Raw genomic sequence first — 18,746 nt, 5'->3', positions numbered from 1 at the left:
TCAGTGTCAGCGTCTACGGACCAAGAGCGGAACGTCGTATAAATTTGTTTGAAAAAAAGGCAGAATCAAGTTCACATACAATGGCTTCCTTGTGTCAAGGATACGATATTTTATGTGCGTAGTCCTCTGTAGAACTAGCGCTCACCGTAACTAAAAATCTTTTGATTAAACAAGGGTAGAGGGACGAAGACCCGCGACAATTCTGGATGTTGGGTTATCAGAAAAAGTCATGTTCTCAAGCCAGCAGTTCGGGGCTAGAAGAAGACGCCCGTCGAAATGGCTACAGAATGGCGCAAACACTCTATCATCTCTCTCAAGACGTTTTTGGGGTCGTTAAATACTTGACGTCGGTGTCGGAACACTATGATACTGCGGCAGCAGCCCAGGGAGGTGGAAACTGCGATTCAAGCAGAGAAGAAGAAACTTTCTCCGGAAGATCCTGCAGAATGTGGGCGTCAGGCGTTTGTTGGACCGGTTGCAGAAGCAGATTCCGATGTCGAGTTCATATTGAAATATGGTGTGTCCCCCTACTTGGATCCACGTTTTCTTACGACTGACCTGTATTGATTTGTGTAGCTGTCAACTCCGCCAAATGGTCGGCGTCATACGACATTTGAGCGTACACCACGGCACCATATACACCAGTGACTTTGATCTACATGGCCATGGTCTCTCAGAACACGAACGAGGTGCGATTAAACCCTTTCCCCCCGGCCATCTACCAGAACATAAATTGAATACATATCAGCCTTGGGATAATCTCCAACACATGGTGTCACCTTACCCTCTCTTTCCAAATGGACAATCTCATTGTACACGCCATCTCCTGCAGAAGTATTGATGATGTCTGCTTCTGGACTATTCGAAGAGGAGCCGATGGATCACGCTACTGCGGATATCAGCTCACAGAGGCAGCTCGAGCAACCACCTCCAGGATCCACGATGCCCCCTTCGAAACGCCGAACAGATGTCACCATTGTTAAGCAATTCCCAAAGTTGACACGAATCCACTTGAAGGTTCGGTTACTCCTCTATCGAATTTTTCGCTCCCCCTGAAATCCCAACTCTTGATTCATTTCCGTGCAGGCCAATGTTGATAATGGTTCTGGGTTACGTGCTCCAAACGTTTATGTCGATGGCAGCTTTATCTCGAAATCTCGCATTCCTTCAGTCAGTCCTATGGAACGCGTTTGGCTGTGCGCTTGGGTATGTTTTCGTGGTTGTTTTTTTTTCTCGCTCTCCCTTCGCTGATCGTCAATTTGACCACAAAGTGTCAATCCCGTCCGTATCACGTACCAGCTCATTCAGAATAACAACTCGGGTTCTACACTAACTCAACCAACCACGACTATGTTCAGTGTATTACAATCGAGAGGCACAAGACTCAATAAAGTTCCGTTGCCCAAGGTGGTCGACCAGATACCAGTTTGGAGACCTCGCAGGTCGTTGTAAAGTTGATAACGCCTGCGCTCAAACTTCCTCAGACTCAGACTACAGCCTTCATCTTCTACCGCGCCCCGAAACAAAACGACAGATCATGCCTCAGAAGGAATGGTCTATAAACATAAAGCGCGAGCGCGATTCCGCCTGCCCCCGTTCACTGGATTCGTAATCGCCGCCAGTGCGGGACCGTATTTGCGCAAATGGGATAGTGGGGATCGAGAAGAATGTGGATTTTAGAGGCTTTGGGGAAGAACGGGAAGATTAATTGGTTATGTAATGTTCCTCCCCCAGGAGAAGCTGAATCTTGCATTACATTGGGAGGGCGGTGCGCCTAGCAAAGTGGTGCTTCACGGTTCCTCTCGAATATGTTCGATACTATCTCAGCATAATACGAGTGCATGGCTTCTTTTTTTCTTGGCTTCTAGATGTGATCCACATGAAACGCAGTGGGATCGCGCGTCGGCGTAATTCGGTTCTTCGGGTTACCGGAAGATAACCCGAAACGGACTTGCCCGGACCGCGTGTTTGCCTCGTTTCGCAACCGCGATGCTCCTTCATTGACCTGAGATGATATATCTCTTGCTTCGCTCCCGCAGAAACTATTTGTTAGCCAAATGAGCCCTTCCATACATCCTGCCCCCTGCCATTCTCAGTTCACGTGCGGGTGAGTACAAACTCCCTTACATGGAATGTCAGGTAATGACTCCGCTCGGGAGCATGTTCGGAGATCTGTTTCATTTCACATACATAGCTTTTTTGCTATTCATGAATTGGGAGCCCTTCATCGAAACAGGCCAGTCATGTGAAAAGATCGAGCGAGGGGGAGGGTGTCAAGTGCCTTGTGTATCTTGATCATTAACCACTTCCAAGGACCCACCGCTTTGACTCTTGCTTGGGCTCGTTCCACTCCATTCGAATTGAATATCACCCAAGTATCGGATCTGGAGCAGTAGGCCCGTATTGATCCCTATCTCTTCCAAGCACCTAGGCTCCAAAACTTGACGGAACAAAGGCGAAAAATCAGATAAGACCTTGTGGTATGATCGGTACTCAAGTACGCATTCAACCTCTTTAGTTCGAATACTTATCTTTGTTTGTTCCACAGCTTCTTTGTTCAACGAAAAACGTTTTCGGTTTTACTCAAGACAAGGCTGTGCCATCTCGGATGAGGCCAACACCCCCAACTATATCGACTCTTCCCCAAGAACTTATCGACCAGATCATTGATCATCTTCATAACGATATCCTATCACTGAAGAACTGCTCCGTCGTGTGCCATGCATGGTTACCCACGAGCCGTATCCATCTCTTCTCTAAAATTCGACTTGACATACCTCGAACCCGATTAGAGCCTTTGGATGAAGATCACCATGAGTCGGCTCTAACTCACAAACCCTGCCAAAAGCTACACACACTTCTCTCACAAAACCCGGCAATCATACCCCACATCCACGAACTAACTCTTGTCTCCGGGTCGCCCGTACCTTCCGCGGTACGCGATGGACAATACCATCTCCTATGGACATTCGCCGAAGAAACTCTCCCGTTACTTCTCCGGACCCTCACACATCTACAACGTTTCGAAATCACTTCTCCGCAAGGAATCGCACCGTGGAACGTGCTTCCGGCGCCTCTTTCGGGTGCTATGAAAGCTATTTTCTCTGTTCCGAGCCTTGCGTATATACGAATCAAGTCATGGGAGTTTCCTAGCCTACGGGTGCTTTCGAAACTTCTACGTCAGTCTGTACGTCTCAGGGGATTGGGGTTGTGGTCGATTAGGATGGGAGCTGGAGGTTTCGTGCAGACAGAGACTCAGACGAGCGTTACGGTGGTGTCTAACTCTGATTCCGAACAGCGGTCGGAGCGTGAAGTGCAGGACTCGAACTCGAACATGGGTGATGTTCCTGTTCTTTCTTCAGCTGCGATATCGGGTTTAGCGGAAGTAGAGGCGACAACGGGAGTTAGTAAACAGGATCTGTCGGTGTCGTCGTCGTCGTCGTCAACAACGCTACCACCGGCACTTGAGTTCTTGACGCTTGATTATGTCGAGTGTCCGCACCTCGTCGAATCACTTGTCAGTCAACTCGATCTCACGAATCTGCGCGAACTCCGTATTGCACATTCATATGACAAGTCAATTCAGGATATTCTAAACGCCGCAGGTGGCTCCTTGGAGCGATTTCATTTCAAACCAGGTTCGATCGGGTGTGAGTTATTAAATTACCTTTTTTCCTATCATTAGAATATTAAACATTTCCTCATTCGTCGAATAATTTTTAGTGCAACCTTTGGATCTTTCCCTCGCCACCTCCCTCCGTTCTATCCGACTCACGCTCGAAGAAGACTCAGGTGTCTTACAATGGATATCATCCCTTCTTTACACGATTCCCTCACCGTCCGTTCTCGAACGGATCGCATTAGAGCTCTATACGGATCCAAAACGACTTCCGTTAGATGGTTGGCGTATTTTGAGCAAGGTTATAGGATCCTCGCCGCAGTTTTCTGATAGGTTGACGCATGTCCATATCGGTCTATTTGCCTCACCTACGTCCAACGAGTTCGTGAGGGTCCACGAGGCAATGACATGTGGTGCTGTCGGTGTTGGTGATATTGATGGGGAAGAAGAAAGGCCGGATGATCATGAACCGACTTTTGAGGAGTCACAGATGAAAGACACGCTGGGTGTTAAAGGAACTAGAGAAGGCCCGGAGGTTATGGTTTATCAATTGGGAACGAAGAGGCAAAGCTCGTTCTGTGCTGGGCTTACGCCGCTCATTGAAAAGTTTGAAGATGATGTGACGGGGAGACGGTTTAGCGGGATTTTTTAGGTTTGATCGACAGCATGTGGGCCCGCCCATATGTAGACTGATCATGTAGAGCCTTCGTACGTGAAGTCAGGATTTGGTATTTGCACTGTTGTGAGGATGATCATCGCATTTGATTCAGTATCGCAAGTGCTACATTCTAGGTGTTCATGTGTATCGCCTTGGGATTGATAGGACATATACAATCACAAACCTGGGGTCCGGTAGTTTCTTTGGAACCCTCGACAGCATGATTGGAGTGGCGCCGCAGCGTACATAGGACCGGATGCTCTGCTGAGAAGATTCAGGCCACTCAGCGAAAAGCGAAAGCGAACACCAAATCCAACTCACGGGAGCGTGCGAGTACTAAACATGACAATTCTGAACTGCGAGAAATTACGATAGCCGAGTAAAATGCGGGGATTTGTTTAATCGACGGATTTACGGTCTATAAGCCCGTCATTCCGGGGTTCCCCGACCACCCGAAATCTTGAAACGATGGTGCATTGATTCCATCTCGAATCATAGAAGCTTTCCTAGATATCGCGGTCGGCAAGTAACTGTGATATGCACCTGGGAGATGGCGGAATGGAAACCAGAGAGGAAACCATTTTTGGATATGGAATGGCAGGGAAAAAACAGATTGATGGAAGTTTTAATTTTCGCCGAGGATTTGGAGTTTTGCGGCATACTAAATAAATAAGAATACCAGAAGTGGAGGAAGCCTGCGAGACGGTATACTGCTGTTGTGAATGATGACCACAGCGACTGTGGAGGCACTACCCAGTCCTTGAGAAATCGAAGCTCCGGCTTGACAGAAGGGGCACAGCTATTAGGCCATCGAGCGCGTACATCGCCAACAGCAGATATCAACGGATTCGAGCTCCCAGGGAGATCAAGTGAACCATTCTGACTCGAGCCTCCTCGCAGTTCACGTTGTATTTTTCACGAGCTTTGACTATATTTCCAAGGCCAGCTGGGAGCCTTGAGCTGTTTCTCGTATACATATAGAGGTAAATGCCAAAGATCACGGAGGAAGGTGTGCAGAACACGTGCCTGATAATTGAATTGAATATTGATGTACTGTCCAAGTGTGGGATTGACCTGCCTATCTGATAACCCTGCCAACGGCTTTCATTTTAATGCAGTGATGAGGCATCCTGAACTGATACAGCCCATTACGCCTTTCCCTCACTCCACCATCTCATGTCTTCGAGTCCAGTCGCAGGTCCATTAGTTTCATCTCCCCACTTGCATGGCCTTACACGTTCAGCTTCCGCACCTCCTGCATCGGAGCTCGAACCGTCAGGTATATTGCTGTCGCAGAATGACAAAAGGTTCTACAACGAGGAGGCTCAGAGGATAAATGACAGGATAGAAGAAGAACTGAGGGTGAGTTTTTTCGAAACTTTTGGATTTAAAGAAAACAGCGCTAGACGAAATGGCTGTAGAAAGAATCCCAGAGATTGAAGGAAGCGCAGCGGAAAGAGATAAAAGGTGCGTTATTGAAAACTTTCATTTTTACCAGTCGTTGACAATATCTTCCAGTCATGCTCTTAGGTCAGGCAGAATCAGGTTGGAATTCTCTCGTATCGTCGTCAAAGGCTCTAGTCTGAAGGCGCATGAACAATAGGCAAATCAACGCTACAAAAGCAGTTCCAGTTATATTACGCTTCCAAAACCCTCGATTCCGAAAAACCTTCATGGAGGCCCGTTGTTCATTTCAACGTGATCAAGGCTGTGAAGACAATTCTCGAAGATCTAGAATACGAATTCTCCCGACCTCCCGGAGGTTCATCCATTTCTGAAGGAGAAGAAGTGGAGCCCTATCACGCGTCGGAGAAGGAGAAGGAGGAAATCTTCGAGCTACGGTCGCGACTATTAACATTCGCCTCTCTCCAGGACAACCTTGCAAGCGAACTGTCGGGCGGGGTATCGATATCAGGCGGACGTACGGGCGTTTTTGTTCGGTCTGGTTGGCAAGGCCTTCTCTCCAGCCGAAATCGTTCCGTGGAACCTCGGTCTAGCAAGCAACAGATTGCTAACATGGCTGCAAAAGCACTCCACGGGGCCCAGAACGATATTACTTCGCTGTGGAACCATTCAGTAGTGAAGGGTATGCTTAGCCAGCGGAAAATAAGGCTCGAGGAGTCAGCGCCATTGTGAGTTGTTCTTTGACTGTTTGGGATGAAGAAAAAAAATAATCTGACATTTGGTACCACGTAGCTTCCTTGAGAATATTTCTCGGATATCAGAACCTGACTATGTTCCTAACACTGGTACCTGGGTTTTGTCACCCAACTTGAATTATGCTCATACCTCTTGTCCAAGATGACGTGCTGAACGTTCGGCTGCAAACCCTTGGAGTGATAGAACATTCGTTTCCCATCAACTTAGGGGGAAGTGTGTATGAATGGAGATTATACGACGTCGGAGGAGCAGTATGTACCTACCTCGTTCCGGTACCGTGTTAGTGTGACTTATCGATTCACTTTACAGCGAGGTCAAGTGAGTTTGAGTTTGCACACGTTCCACCCCGTTCTCACTTGTTGACATTTCGGTCAGAGGCACGCGTGGGTACCGTACTTTGACGATGGTATACAATTCATTATGTCTAGCATACAACGTGACTAAATCTTTCCCATCCAGCGACTGCGATTATATTTCTAGCACCTATATCCGCTTTTGATCAGGTGAGTTCCTTTCCCTGGTTACATCGTCGGCATTCGCGTTTCCCCTTTATCCCTGACAATGGTTTATATCCTACAGTATCTGGAAGAAGATGCACGAACGAATCGCATTGACGATTCATTACGGCTATTCACCGTGATATGCTCGAGCAAACTGTTGAAGAAGGCACATCTCGTACTGATGCTTAACAAGGTACGATCATCTCGGCTCCCTTTTCGCTATGTGCTCGTGGGCTGATCATCACTGTTTTTTTCATAACAGACCGATCTTCTTCGCACGAAGCTGAGACAAGGTGTTACGGTCCAAAAATAGTGAGTTCGCCACCGTCGTTCCCAGGGTTGGTGGCATGATCATATTGATGTGTTTGTTTTTTTGCTATTTAGCATCACGAGCTACGGTTCACGACCAAACAAATACGAGGATGTTTCGAGTTACTTCCGAGCCCACTTTGTACAGGTTCACAAGAGGAAGGATACGTCTGGGCGGTCATTATACGTTGTACGTGCCCTCACTTCGTACCCCTTATCAATCTTCGTGCTGACAGGTAGGATATTTCTAGCATTTCACTTCGATGCTGGTAGGTGTTTCATCTATATTGATGATTTCTGATGAGACCTGGTTTCTTATCGGAGCTTTGCCCTTTGTAGGACATCAAGGCTACTCAAAGTATAATTGTGAACGGTGGGTCCTTGGATTTTTTTAAAAATACTCTTTCCGTGGATTCTGATTGTATCTGTCGAACAGTCGGGGAGGCTATTATCCGTCAACATATAGCATTGACTGGGCTGGCATAACCTGAATCGAATAAATCTTACAACTGTGAACGATGTTGTTCATATTTATGTAGCATAGTCATACAAGTCGCTGTTTCTTATGATTTTTTTTTTTTTTTTTTTTTTCACTCTGTAAAGCTTTATTATACCTCTTCTGATGTACACGACGTATATATCATTGTTGAAGCCTTTTGTGCGCGATAATTGCAAACGCGCCGTCTTCAACAAGACCCTCAGTCATATTGAGCTTTTACTACTTTTCTGAACCACTATCTTTTCAATTTCAATTCAAAAGCGTAATACCCACTGTACCTATTAGACTCAGCGCTAGTACGTTATCGCGACGCCGGCCAGACGCTAAGAGGATGATGAGTCGTTACATCGAGTTGCCTCTCATGGCGGCTTCAAAGCCTTACTGGATCCAATGGTTACTAAAACGAGCGGGTAGGTAGCCTTCTTCAAAATAGGTGGCAAACCATCCAGAAGATGACCTCAGGCTCGCAGCTGGGGGAAACCAAAGTTATCATGGGAGGAGTCCGGAGATCATCAAGGAGAGTCCTGGCGAAGACAGCGTCACTCCATTTGCCCAACGGGTTCATGCAGAAGTCCATCACAACTGTCACTGACTACGTCTGTACTCTGTAGAGGACGTGGCACTACGACGCATACCCACAGTGGGAATTTGACTGGCCGGATGCAGGAGCCCCTGAGAAGATCAAAGTCGAGGTTCATATTCATATCCGTGGCACCCCCGAACAGATTCGTGTGTTCTGCTCAGGGCTTACATTGAGGTGTGTAGCTGAATGCCCGGATGTCGGTGGGTTAATTCTCTGTCGATGAGGACTTGGAGGAAATATTTGGGGGATGAGTTAAACTCTTCGTCGCTGGAGCGAGACGTCGAAATGGGGACGAAATCGCATGATGGACCGATTTCTTTAATTTTATGGGCCATGGCAGGTTATTTTCCGCGTTCGGGAGCGGTATCATAATGTATACTGTGTGCGCACGGTAAATTCGATAATTACAGAGCTTCGAGTTTTAAGTTGTAGCGTACCTCAGGCAAGTTACGAGTGTCGGAGTGACCTAGAATGTATATTTAGGCAGAAAAAGTTGAAAGCTGAAGATGAAGATGCGAGAATGATTGCTGCGATAAGGTAATTATGGGCATGGACTGCTTCAACTTCTTGTTGTGGTATCGTTAGCTTCCCATGCCAAGTGGCCCTCAATTAAATTTGAATTAAATCGTAGCGAAATGACAACTTACACACCTGTCAATCTGCCGTCATCCGAGTCTAGTATAAATCGCTGAGTTGGATATTTGTGAGCGTTTCAAGGTTTCTCAGCCAGAGTCCGCGTAGAGTAAGTGCTTGAAGTATACCGAGAGACGAAAAATCCCTTGGCTGTAACCGTGGGAAGACGTGTTCAGACCGCGGCCCGTGGCTGTGAGGGTTTCCAGATGTGCCTCCGTCCTCCCTTCATCAATCTTTTCCAACTAACGTATTTCCCTATACCTTCCTTCCTCTCCAGACTGCAGTAAGATTACCGGCTTCAAAAACAAGCTCATCGACAGAACAATCACAGAATCTTCTCTCGCAGATCCGCAATTGTCTCTCAACGCCAGTTCGCTATCCCTCCTCGCAAACTGTTGTTGGGCAGATATGCGAAGACACTCAATCATAGCTTAGTTCACCTCGATGCGGAGCTTTCCAGTTGCGATGGGTCGACCTACTTGTGAGCGTTCATTTTATTTATGCGCGGTGATGGACTATCTAAGACTAAACATTTTTGGAAATGTTAATGTTTCTCGAACGTACTAAGTTGACACATTTATACGCCCCACCGGTACCACATCCTCATATCACTCTGGTTCAGTTAACTCCTGCCGAATCCCTGGCTTTGATTCAAAACCTTGGTATTACGTCCATTGCCCTACAGTATGTACGCCTGCCTGTTTCTGGATAACAATGTGCCTTGCTGATTTAGTTAAAATTCCAGCAATATCAACAGTCTGGTTTACCCCCAGGTGTGGATGCGACATGGATTCAGTCAGTAGGCTAAGATTTCACCGCGCGAGGCAAGTTGTTCATGAAGATATCGTTCGGTGCTTTCTTGTTTCATTTTTTTTTTTTTCAATTCCTCTTATATCCCGAGTACACGATAGATGTATCATTGTATGAAATCTCCCTCGAAGCCCTACAAGTATGCGCCGGTGATAGCTCATCTCTATTCATTGACATGCTTAGCGATTGTCATTTAACAGGTTTGATTCAAATGTTGCTGTATCTGGCCTACCTCCTCTATCTACCTGTCAAGAAGGCAAATATACCAAGAAGACATGAGCGTCCTGACCCCCCAGGCACTCATCATCCCCTTAAATCGAATTTCATGGTATAAAAGGCCACTGGAATACAATCGTTGAACTTCAAGCCACTGTTTCTTAGTTGCTTCGGAGCTCCCGCAGCGTCTCGCGAACCATGGTGACCTCGCGATGCTCTGTACTCACTCTCATGATTGCCTTCATGCTTCTCCCTACTACAATGCCTTTGCTAGCAGCCTCAAAGGCGATCGACTTGCGCGATCCCAGGCTTCTTGCCAAGAGAGCTGGTACGGTACACTACGGCCCTCTGAACTAACGATTGCTGACACCAGTAATTCTGAACAGGTCCAGGTCTTAGCTTGAATAGCGGTGATGTCTCTGGAAAGGCTGCTTTCTCGCCGAACGGTCCGAACAAAGGCAACCTCACTGCGCAGACCTCTCAAGCTGGCGAGCCTTTTGAATGCACGTTCAGCGTTACGGACGCCTCCGGTACATTCACGTTCTACACCAGATACCCTTGGGATCTAAACACCATCAACTGGACGGGCGGTGGGAGAGCCACCTGTACTATCCCGATGGTGTCGATCTCCTACAACCTCTTTTCAGTCAGTCCAGACAGCAGGAAACACACCATTGCCGACGGTAAATGTCCCGGATGTGCAAACCTCGTTGCGACGAACACGAATTATAAATGTACACAAGGTCTTGATGAATGTGATGGGGATTGGAAGGTTGGGTACAATGTCATCTTCGAGGTCGCACCGCCTAATGTCTTCAATACGGGATGGGGAAGTTGTGTGGTTGCAGGGGCTACTGCGACGTGCACCGAGACCGTCGACGTCGGCACCGCGCCCAAATACAACCTCGTTCTGCCCGAAGGTTTCACTAATGCACCTCTGTTGACTCCAATGGCCATCGCGAATATTCGTAACGACCATTTTGTCAGACCCGACGGCACGGTGAGGGATACCTCAAAGGGAGTGTTCGATTCTAGCAAAACGGACGCTGACTTGCAGTGGATTCTCGAGCAGGGGATGAAAGACCCTGCGCCATGGGGACCGGCCACTGCGCCAACCTACCGACTCAAGCACTGGGGGTTGGCAGGACAGGGGCGAAAGTCACTCAACAGTCCACCATTTAATTCCGATGGCATGGATTTGGTCATCGATAACGGGGGGAATGTCATCACGATGTATCCTACGTGAAAGTCGGCGCAGAGTCACAACTTGCCCATTGAATTATGCATTTCTGTTTTCTACCAGTTGGTTCCTACGTACGTACCGAAGTAACTTTCAGTATCTTTGATCAATGTTCAAAATTTGGTTTCGTCGCAATGCGAAGGGTGAAACTTGAAAACTTAAAGGCGGTTGAAGTGATTATATGACGATTTGAGCTCTCCACTGCATTTCCAAACCATCTCTATGACTCCAAGGCATTCTTACGGGCGAGTCATCTACTCAGCTGTCAAAACACGGTACAATATTCCTCCCGCTCCATTATCCGAGCATAAGTTGTTCGTGTACTTTAAGTATGTTTCAATACCTGACTGTCAAAGCGGAGTCAGTCGCTCCCAAGAAGCATGTAGGTATTACTAGGGATGGCAGGTGAAAATGGTACAGACGCGACTCCGCTATAAATAATCCAACATCACCGTTTTAGCCGTGGTGACCCATATACTTATATTGTTTAATCTTGATACCTGGCTGTGCGGAGTCGCTCCAACTTCAAGAGGCTAGGTCCGAACATAGAGCTGTATAGTTTCGTGGGGCGCGATCGAAAGTTCCGCCGGGAGCCCTACTCAAAGAACTCTTGAACGGCGAGAACTCCCTGTTCTTCACATACGGCCGAGACTCCATGAATCGTGTTACTTCCTTAAACTAATACAAGTCAATGACAACAGAACGGACTCACGTCTCTAATGTTTCTTCAGATTAGTATTTCAATAGGAGGGCATTGCTTGCATAGGAAACGTCGCAGCCTTACAGACCAACAGTCATCCTACAATCAGTTCCATCTCGTTCACTCCGTTTGTTTGTTTTTCGAGGGGAACATGTCTGCACCAGAGCGAGGGACTCATGAGAAGAGACAGCTCGATATTGTGTTCCTGAGCAAATATCCGTCACGTAAGCTAAGTGTCGAAACTTGCTCGGTGTTGAAGACAAGGATGCTTCTCACCTTTCTGATCTCTTCCAAGTCATCCCTGAATCCTTTTGCAACGGCGCTCATCCATGATTTCTAAACTTTTCCTTTATTTTTGTTCACGTCGAGCGGTCGTTGCAGAGCTTTCGTCCGGGCGTTTTGGCGCAAGGAATGATGGGATATCCATGGAAGGCGAAGTTGACCGAGCTCGAGTAAGATCGTCTGCAGGTGCGGTACTCTCTTGAGAGGGTTTCAATCTTTAGATTCTCGGTTAGAATCGTCGGAGGATTTTAAACTAGAAACTGAGGAATCGGCCACTGAATCGCCATATGAGTCGGAATGCTGTTGAACGTTGAGTTGTCCGTGTAATTGTTGCAATCCCTGCTGGTTCAGAACCAGAATTCGAGCCCGACTATGATGAAGACGAGGACGAGGAAGAAATAATCTGCGCGTCTCTTTCTCCTTTGATCGCGTTTCCCTTGGAACGGCGTCGGCAGGTCCCTGCTGCGCCCGCGTCGAGCTCAGACGGGAAAAGGTCACATGGATGGTCCGTGCGTAAATAGCCGAGTTTTCCACAGCAAACTTTCACTCACTTCACCTAACAAGGCTAGTCCTTCCTTTTTCCTTTCCTTTCTCCTTAATCTGAGGTACGTTGATTATAAACGCTCCAAGTTTCTTCTCTCAGCCGCCCTACATTTAGCGCTTTCCGTCCTGATCTGGCAACCTCAGCAAGAAATTGCGTTCACCTGGATATGGGAGACCTTGCCGATGCGTATACAGCTCTAACGCCGTATTCAACCAGAACAGAAGTAGCCAAAGTTTTGCAGTCGATAATACTCGGTGGTGAGTTTTCCAGGATCTGGTGGTTCTCCATATTGACTGACATCTTGGGGTGTGCAGCGCCAGGTTTTGCCATCAGCGAATCGACTCGAACAAAACTTCTCAAACTTTTGCTGGATGATATAAAAATCAGAGGTTCTGACTCGAGGATATCCGATGAAGGTGTGTGAAAGATCCATTGTGGTACTACGGGACTGATGGGATCCGTAGATGCCAGTCAAGCGATTCTAGCCGTGAAAATCCTTGGACGAAACCCACAAGGTTCGGATTACCTCGCAACAGAGTCAGGATTATCGGACCTCCTGCATATCGCGTCAAGTTTGAAGGAGAAAGATCATCTGGATGCAGCTTGCGACGCTTTGCGATGTATCGCCAACGCAATGTTGCTCTTTGAAGACAGTCGATCGACGTTCATATCAGAAGAGGTTAAGGGCGGAGAAGTTTGTGTTAAGATGCTGAATGTGCGTGGAATACTTTAGCTTTCCTCTATTTTTGTTGATAGGGATGTCAGGAAGCCACGACCTGCGATGAGATCTTCATCCTATCCAGGATCCTTTTCTTCGCTACTGTCTCTAGATCGCCTTTCGTTATTTGGCTGGTGGAGGAGAGCCACGATGGACGCACGATTAGTAATATCGTTGAAGACAAGTTGGACCTGGCGTTATCCAGATACTTGAAGAACGACAAGGCAAATCTGGCACGGGAGGCGATTGCAGATCTCTTGAAGTTTACGTTTAACTTGTTGTTGTACTATCCCAAGGTGCGTATTAGACTATGGACGACTACGTATCAAACTACGGTTCCTTTCAGATGGTGGATTGTGTACCCCAATCATCGTCACTGCCATCCCTTTCAGGCAACGAGGCGAGAATCATGGGGGACTTCTGGAGTCCGAAACTTGATGGATTCCTTCCTCCAATCTTGGAACTCTACCTCTCATTACCGGCACCTAACACCGAACCTACACCTCTCCACCCACCATTAACGAATGCCATACATAGTCTGATAACCATCCCTGTAAACAACGCTCTTCGTTCCAAATGGTTCCACACGTCTGCAGAACAACCAGATGTCGTTCAACACACGCAAGATCTGCTCGACAAATCCCTCGCGTTCTACCTCCCCAAATCCGAATCTCCAGATTCCGAATCCATCAGGGACTTTGCCAAATCCAAACATCCATCCGACGACCTCGACGACATCCTTTCCCCTTTAGTCATCCTAGCCACACGTCTCTGCATAGGCGACGTGTCCGCCCGTAACAGGATTTGTAATTGGATCGTTCCTGAGGATATGGATCGTGATCCTGAGCAGCCTTTGGATGAACGACCGAATATTTTGGGAAGGTGTATCAGGTTGATGGGCAGTGTGTATCATAAGAGGTTGAACGAGTCCGCGGGAGAGTTGCTCTATGCTATGTGCGGACAAGATGCGGGGGTTTTGTGTTCGAAAGTTGGATATGGGCATGTTGCTGGGTTCTTGTTTGAGAAGGGGGTGATGAGTGCGCCGGTGACGGCTGAGAGCCCTGGAGGTGGCGAGGCGAGTAGTTCTACTACTAGCACGGCCCCTTCTGCCACATCGACATCGGCCAATGGTGAAAAGGAAGGCGGAGGGACTGGCGAAGGAGCGAATGCGAAGGCAGCTCTGGAGTCGGAAATGACGTTTGCAGGACCTTCGGATACCCGACAGATCAACCCGATTACCGGAACATACGTTCCTGAGAAGACCAGTAACCCTATGGACGATATGAGCGAGGAAGAGAAGGAGAGAGAGATGGATAAGTTGTTTGTGTTGTTCGATAGGATGGAGAAGACGGGTGCCCTGAGCCCGGAGCAGAATCCCGTTAGGAAAGCTATCCAGAAGAGTATGCAGCAGTGACTAAGATTCTCGAAGGGTCGATAGTTATTCTCTGTCTCGGTCTTTTTCTCTCTGCTTCCTTGCCGCGTACTCCTTTACAATCTGCGTCTTAGTTTACGTTACACAACCTTGCAAGTCAAGCGTTGTATGATATTTTACACCCATAAGAATATCTTAATACAATGAAGTGGTCTCCGTTTCATCGCATCCGAATCTTATCAACTAAATCCTGCGTAACGAGGTTAGGCAAAGGTTTCTTATCTGGTAGTACCATAGCCTCCTTCACCTCCTTGCTCATCATCACCTGCTTCGAATAGTACTCGCTCCATAGATCGCTCTTTGCGATATACGGATTGAGCAACAGAAACCTTCCAAAATCGCCCTTCTCTCCTTCGACTTCAATCCACAACTTCGCGGTGGTTATAAGAGAAGCCATACTCCTGATCCCAAAATGAACCATTTGGACCCAAAAGTAGGTCATGGTAAAGTGAAAAGTTTGTTTTCGCGTTTGCGTGCCGGGACTTTGTTCGATGTATTTCTGGATTCCGTCGAATATGATGTTTTTACCTAGTACCGAAGGAGGAAAAATGAGAAATAGTTGACGTGGCAGCTAATGAAAGTTTTACACACCTTGTTGACGACCGTGTTTAATCAGGACATGATACGCGATTCGAAGGTGCGTGTAGTGATCCCATGAAGGGAGATTCAACGTGTGGAATTGAGAGAGGAATTCGTCTGGAGGGGAATCTGTGGCTAGCCTTGTCAACCAAATATCAAGTTTTTCGCTCAATTCGTCCGTTGGTCCTGGGATCGGGGGTTTAAGTTCAAAGGTGGGGTTGGGTGAAGCGACTTCAGCTGTGGGTTTAGGTCCGGAAGGTGCTTCGAGGGTCAATCGTAGCCATTCGAAAGATGATAGTACACCGCTCGACGGCGAGCCGAGGTTCTCGGTTAGGGAGACACCGGATATGAACCATGGTGCAGTTCTTCCTGCTAGTCCTTTGGAGAATTTGATGCGGATATCGTCGAGAACTCGGGTGTTCTGGACTTTATCAACCTTCGTTGCCAAACTGTGGGCAGATTATAGTAAGCATAATCAGCACATACTGATATCTCAGGAGAGTAGGCATAGAAGCCAAAGGGCTATCCGGGTTCGACGTGAACAGGTCTTGAAAGGCTTTCAAAGATTCGTCCAACTCATCCTTGACTGTCTTACAATCCACAAGCCAAACCGCAGCGTCGCAGGTGTCCACCACCGACTTTAGCATCCTTATCATCACCCTGATGTCCGCACATCCCAGACCTAAATCCCAACAGACCGTGCTGAGCGATGTGCCGGGAATATCGACCTCTTCTACATTGAACCCGATCGTCGGTATCGTGGCTCCAACTAGTCCTAATTTGAGTTGGTAGAGAAGAGTGGTTTTTCCTGTATACCCAAGACCAACGAAACATATTTTGTAGCGCTTTTGGGAGGGGTAGATGGAGTTGATGAAACGGCGAAGCATTGGGAGGTTGAAAGGGTCTCCTTGGATTTTATAGAGCAATATTAGGATCTGCCATGCCAGGTAGACGTGTACTTGACGTGCTAGACGTGGCTAGTGACGTCGGAAATCGGCCATGCCCTAGAGACGAGACGGTATGTGTAGAGCGTTGCATGGCAAGCTGTCGGCGTCGCTGGGATGATGGCAGTTTTTAAGTCTCTGTTACTGTCACGCGTCGCGAAGGAAAGTGTTACTATCCGTCGCGTTGTGTCGGACTTGTTGCGGAATCATGATGTCGGATTCGCTCGCAGCCCAACTCGTTCCACGGTCCTCAACCAAGCGCATCTAGCTAGTCTTCCGCTAACGAACTGCAACAGCTACAGCTATGGTCTGGAGCACACGCGCAACGATTACGCCTTGTCCCAGTGAATTCGAGTGACTGTCCGCCAACTTGAACGGCTCGCTTGAAAATTTTGCTTTGTCCGGAAGGAGCTGTCTAGCCGGGAAACCAAGGGGGTAAGTACGAAAAGCGGGAAAGTTGGAAAGAGGAAACTTGCCCCAACGAGGACTGCGTTAGGAACTTCTGGACACATGGAGTGAATCGCGTCTTGGTCACCAAGTCAGTGTTCTTTCGGCCTGTATATACGTGAATTGAAACTGGTCAGTCCTGTACTACATTGGTAACACAAGAGACCTACGGTAATAATACCAATCAACGTCGGGCATGTATAAGTGACGACGCGAGTCTTGCATGAGGTGTTGTACGGCTTGGTTAGCGCGTGAGGAAGGCTGACTTTGAGTTAAGAGGAGTAAAATGCGAGAGTCCTAAAGACGTTTCGACCCTTCCTAAGCCTTTTGGTCGTGTGTACGTGCCATGATGGTCGCGTTGGTTGAGAATGCAAACTTCAAAAAAGGGTGGGAATTTGAAAGTGAAGGTATTAGGCTCTAGTACTTACCACCGTGTTGAACAGAATGAACAGCCTGGATCCACATTTCCTACTACCTGCGGCAAGTTTCTCTTCCTAAACAAGACGGTTTCAATGTCATTCTTCACCCTCTAGTTCACACCTCGTGGGCCGTGATATTCCTTCAAGCAATGTTCGAGGCGATGAAGACAGTTTATTTCCGCTACGTCGATGATTGCCGCTCTACTTTGGCTCTACTCGAGGTCTTGTAAGATTGACAGAGGGAATGTTGCATGGGGCGAGAACAAAAACAGAGCTAAGAAAAAAGTAAAGCAAGTCGGACTTCTGAGGTGCGTGTCCCTTGTGGTTCTAATTGTTTGAATTCGAATCTGAAATCCATCGTCCAGTTCACTCTACGAGGAAAACGGTGCATAGCGCTATTCCTGACGACTGCGCTCAGCTTGTGGGAACGATGCAACCAAGTTGGACTTTTCAAGGCCGCGTTATCGCCTTCATGAGTGTTATGGCAGCGCCCACACGTTAACAAGCACACCAATGATGTCTGTGCTGCGCTCTACAGCTTTTACTGGACATGCAGCTGCCGTGCGTCCTCGTTCTTATACAAGCACCATCGCCATCCTTCCCATCCTTCCTTCGCCCACCCAACCCCCACCTCCGAGTCATGGACCACCGGTCGAAAATGGAGATGTTTAGTGGTGCATCTCAAGTCAAGATTAGCGGCCGTGGAAGTTTTTCAAACGTTGGAAGGGATCAATGCAAAGACTGCACGATCGTTCAGACACGAGAGAAGAGGACGAATGTTGGCAGGGGCTTACTATCAGGACTCTCCGAGGTCTGATGTTGCGTAACTCTAGTTGTCCAGCCCAGACTCTAACAACATGTTCCCCAGTTCACCGAAATCAAGCGGGGCGATATCTATAAGGACAAAGACATCTGCTATTCTTGGCAGTTGTGTTCAAACGGGAAAGAGGACACGGAGGCAGCTGTCTATCATGCCGATATTCATGTAAATGGATCGTTTGGACAGAAGAAATTCACTGTGAAGACATATCATGGTCGAGATGCAATGAAGGTAAGTGTGCAGGATTCGCCCGCCCCTTGATAAATTCATGATTGGATTCGACAGGAATGGAAGCGCGATTTTTCGCGATGTTCTAAGGATTGGCGCAGGTACTATGAATTCTTTGGATTATGTTTCAGGATGATTTGAATGTTTCCGTAGGGATATTCCCCTTTTTGGTTACAACAAGTCGTCAGTTCCTTCGTTGATATTCTGTGGAGGTATATACTCATTCACAGAAATTAAACTCTCGTTGATGATGTACTTCTAGAGCTCATACCTGTTGCACATATTGAAGCTGGATTAAGAGCTGTGGGGTCCTTCTATATTGAGTTACTGAGGGTAAGTGGACAATGTAGCCATACTAGGTCGTGGTTGACCAATACATGATATAGTGCACCTTGGGATGTCCAAG

General features: G+C 47.5%; 9 protein-coding genes across 10 annotated transcripts; 7 read left to right on the top strand and 2 right to left on the bottom strand.

The window, feature by feature from the left end:
• Nucleotides 1–363: 363 nt before the first annotated feature.
• Nucleotides 364–617, top strand: E1B28_000129 (uncharacterized protein; the record flags this gene model as incomplete). Its single annotated transcript, XM_043145930.1, has 2 exons — nucleotides 364–517; nucleotides 577–617. 2 exons carry the CDS (start codon nucleotides 364–366, stop codon nucleotides 615–617), a joined length of 195 nt encoding a protein of 64 aa, XP_043014630.1.
• Nucleotides 618–840: 223 nt separating this feature from the next.
• On the top strand, nucleotides 841–1,313 carry E1B28_000128 (uncharacterized protein; the record flags this gene model as incomplete). Its single annotated transcript, XM_043145929.1, has 3 exons — nucleotides 841–1,017; nucleotides 1,087–1,206; nucleotides 1,272–1,313. The coding sequence occupies 3 exons, from the start codon at nucleotides 841–843 to the stop codon at nucleotides 1,311–1,313; spliced, it is 339 nt and encodes a 112-aa protein (XP_043014629.1).
• A 659-nt stretch (nucleotides 1,314–1,972) lies between these two features.
• E1B28_000127 (uncharacterized protein) lies at nucleotides 1,973–4,437 on the top strand. Of its 2 annotated transcripts, XM_043145928.1 has the most exons (5): nucleotides 1,973–2,107; nucleotides 2,425–2,497; nucleotides 2,549–3,650; nucleotides 3,724–4,327; nucleotides 4,390–4,437. In XM_043145928.1, the coding sequence occupies exons 2-4, from the start codon at nucleotides 2,483–2,485 to the stop codon at nucleotides 4,269–4,271; spliced, it is 1,665 nt and encodes a 554-aa protein (XP_043014628.1). In that variant the 5' UTR covers nucleotides 1,973–2,107; nucleotides 2,425–2,482; the 3' UTR covers nucleotides 4,272–4,327; nucleotides 4,390–4,437. The 2 variants fall into 2 exon arrangements, with proteins under 2 accessions (XP_043014628.1, XP_043014627.1); XM_043145927.1 differs by lacking the exon at nucleotides 4,390–4,437 and having other exon boundaries at nucleotides 1,973–2,480; nucleotides 3,724–4,342.
• A 932-nt stretch (nucleotides 4,438–5,369) lies between these two features.
• Nucleotides 5,370–7,981, top strand: E1B28_000126 (uncharacterized protein). The gene is made up of 15 exons (XM_043145926.1): nucleotides 5,370–5,639; nucleotides 5,699–5,744; nucleotides 5,796–5,822; nucleotides 5,881–6,409; nucleotides 6,474–6,526; nucleotides 6,579–6,688; nucleotides 6,747–6,755; nucleotides 6,813–6,843; nucleotides 6,897–6,940; nucleotides 7,017–7,130; nucleotides 7,200–7,249; nucleotides 7,322–7,436; nucleotides 7,498–7,515; nucleotides 7,586–7,619; nucleotides 7,683–7,981. The coding sequence occupies exons 1-15, from the start codon at nucleotides 5,454–5,456 to the stop codon at nucleotides 7,730–7,732; spliced, it is 1,416 nt and encodes a 471-aa protein (XP_043014626.1). The 5' UTR covers nucleotides 5,370–5,453; the 3' UTR covers nucleotides 7,733–7,981.
• Nucleotides 7,982–10,185: 2,204 nt separating this feature from the next.
• E1B28_000125 (uncharacterized protein) lies at nucleotides 10,186–11,233 on the top strand (the record flags this gene model as incomplete). The annotated part of the gene is made up of 2 exons (XM_043145925.1): nucleotides 10,186–10,315; nucleotides 10,374–11,233. 2 exons carry the CDS (start codon nucleotides 10,186–10,188, stop codon nucleotides 11,231–11,233), a joined length of 990 nt encoding a protein of 329 aa, XP_043014625.1.
• A 1,474-nt stretch (nucleotides 11,234–12,707) lies between these two features.
• E1B28_000124 (uncharacterized protein) lies at nucleotides 12,708–15,063 on the top strand (the record flags this gene model as incomplete). Its single annotated transcript, XM_043145924.1, has 6 exons — nucleotides 12,708–12,814; nucleotides 12,868–13,010; nucleotides 13,068–13,169; nucleotides 13,218–13,468; nucleotides 13,519–13,767; nucleotides 13,818–15,063. The coding sequence occupies 6 exons, from the start codon at nucleotides 12,708–12,710 to the stop codon at nucleotides 14,883–14,885; spliced, it is 1,920 nt and encodes a 639-aa protein (XP_043014624.1). The 3' UTR covers nucleotides 14,886–15,063.
• E1B28_000123 (uncharacterized protein) lies at nucleotides 15,064–15,345 on the bottom strand (the record flags this gene model as incomplete). Its single annotated transcript, XM_043145923.1, has 1 exon — nucleotides 15,064–15,345. The coding sequence occupies one exon, from the start codon at nucleotides 15,343–15,345 to the stop codon at nucleotides 15,064–15,066; it is 282 nt and encodes a 93-aa protein (XP_043014623.1).
• A 568-nt stretch (nucleotides 15,346–15,913) lies between these two features.
• Nucleotides 15,914–16,369, bottom strand: E1B28_000122 (uncharacterized protein; the record flags this gene model as incomplete). The annotated part of the gene is made up of 1 exon (XM_043145922.1): nucleotides 15,914–16,369. The coding sequence occupies one exon, from the start codon at nucleotides 16,367–16,369 to the stop codon at nucleotides 15,914–15,916; it is 456 nt and encodes a 151-aa protein (XP_043014622.1).
• Nucleotides 16,370–17,288: 919 nt separating this feature from the next.
• On the top strand, nucleotides 17,289–18,620 carry E1B28_000121 (uncharacterized protein). The gene is made up of 5 exons (XM_043160696.1): nucleotides 17,289–17,600; nucleotides 17,658–18,103; nucleotides 18,161–18,343; nucleotides 18,398–18,441; nucleotides 18,494–18,620. Exons 2-5 carry the CDS (start codon nucleotides 17,843–17,845, stop codon nucleotides 18,600–18,602), a joined length of 597 nt encoding a protein of 198 aa, XP_043014621.1. The 5' UTR covers nucleotides 17,289–17,600; nucleotides 17,658–17,842; the 3' UTR covers nucleotides 18,603–18,620.
• The last annotated feature ends 126 nt before the right edge of the window (nucleotides 18,621–18,746 follow it).

Source organism: Marasmius oreades, chromosome 1 (genome assembly GCF_018924745.1).
Source record: "Marasmius oreades isolate 03SP1 chromosome 1, whole genome shotgun sequence".
Taxonomy (NCBI): Eukaryota; Fungi; Basidiomycota; class Agaricomycetes; order Agaricales; family Marasmiaceae; genus Marasmius; species Marasmius oreades.
This window is presented reverse-complemented; position numbering and strand designations above follow the sequence as displayed.

Excerpts from the sequence above, each read along its gene's own strand:
- E1B28_000127 (XM_043145928.1), top strand. Across the intron at positions 3,651-3,723 it reads CAAACCAGGTTCGATCGGGT|TGCAACCTTTGGATCTTTCC; the intron begins GTGAGTTATTAA and ends AATAATTTTTAG.
- E1B28_000121 (XM_043160696.1), top strand. The coding sequence starts at position 17,843 with ATGCAGCTGCCGTGCGTCCTCGTTCTTATACAAGCACCATCGCCATCC. Across the intron at positions 18,104-18,160 it reads TACTATCAGGACTCTCCGAG|TTCACCGAAATCAAGCGGGG; the intron begins GTCTGATGTTGC and ends CATGTTCCCCAG. Across the intron at positions 18,344-18,397 it reads ATGGTCGAGATGCAATGAAG|GAATGGAAGCGCGATTTTTC; the intron begins GTAAGTGTGCAG and ends TGGATTCGACAG.
- E1B28_000126 (XM_043145926.1), top strand. The coding sequence starts at position 5,454 with ATGTCTTCGAGTCCAGTCGCAGGTCCATTAGTTTCATCTCCCCACTTG. Across the intron at positions 5,745-5,795 it reads GCAGCGGAAAGAGATAAAAG|TCATGCTCTTAGGTCAGGCA; the intron begins GTGCGTTATTGA and ends AATATCTTCCAG. Across the intron at positions 7,250-7,321 it reads GGTGTTACGGTCCAAAAATA|CATCACGAGCTACGGTTCAC; the intron begins GTGAGTTCGCCA and ends TTTGCTATTTAG.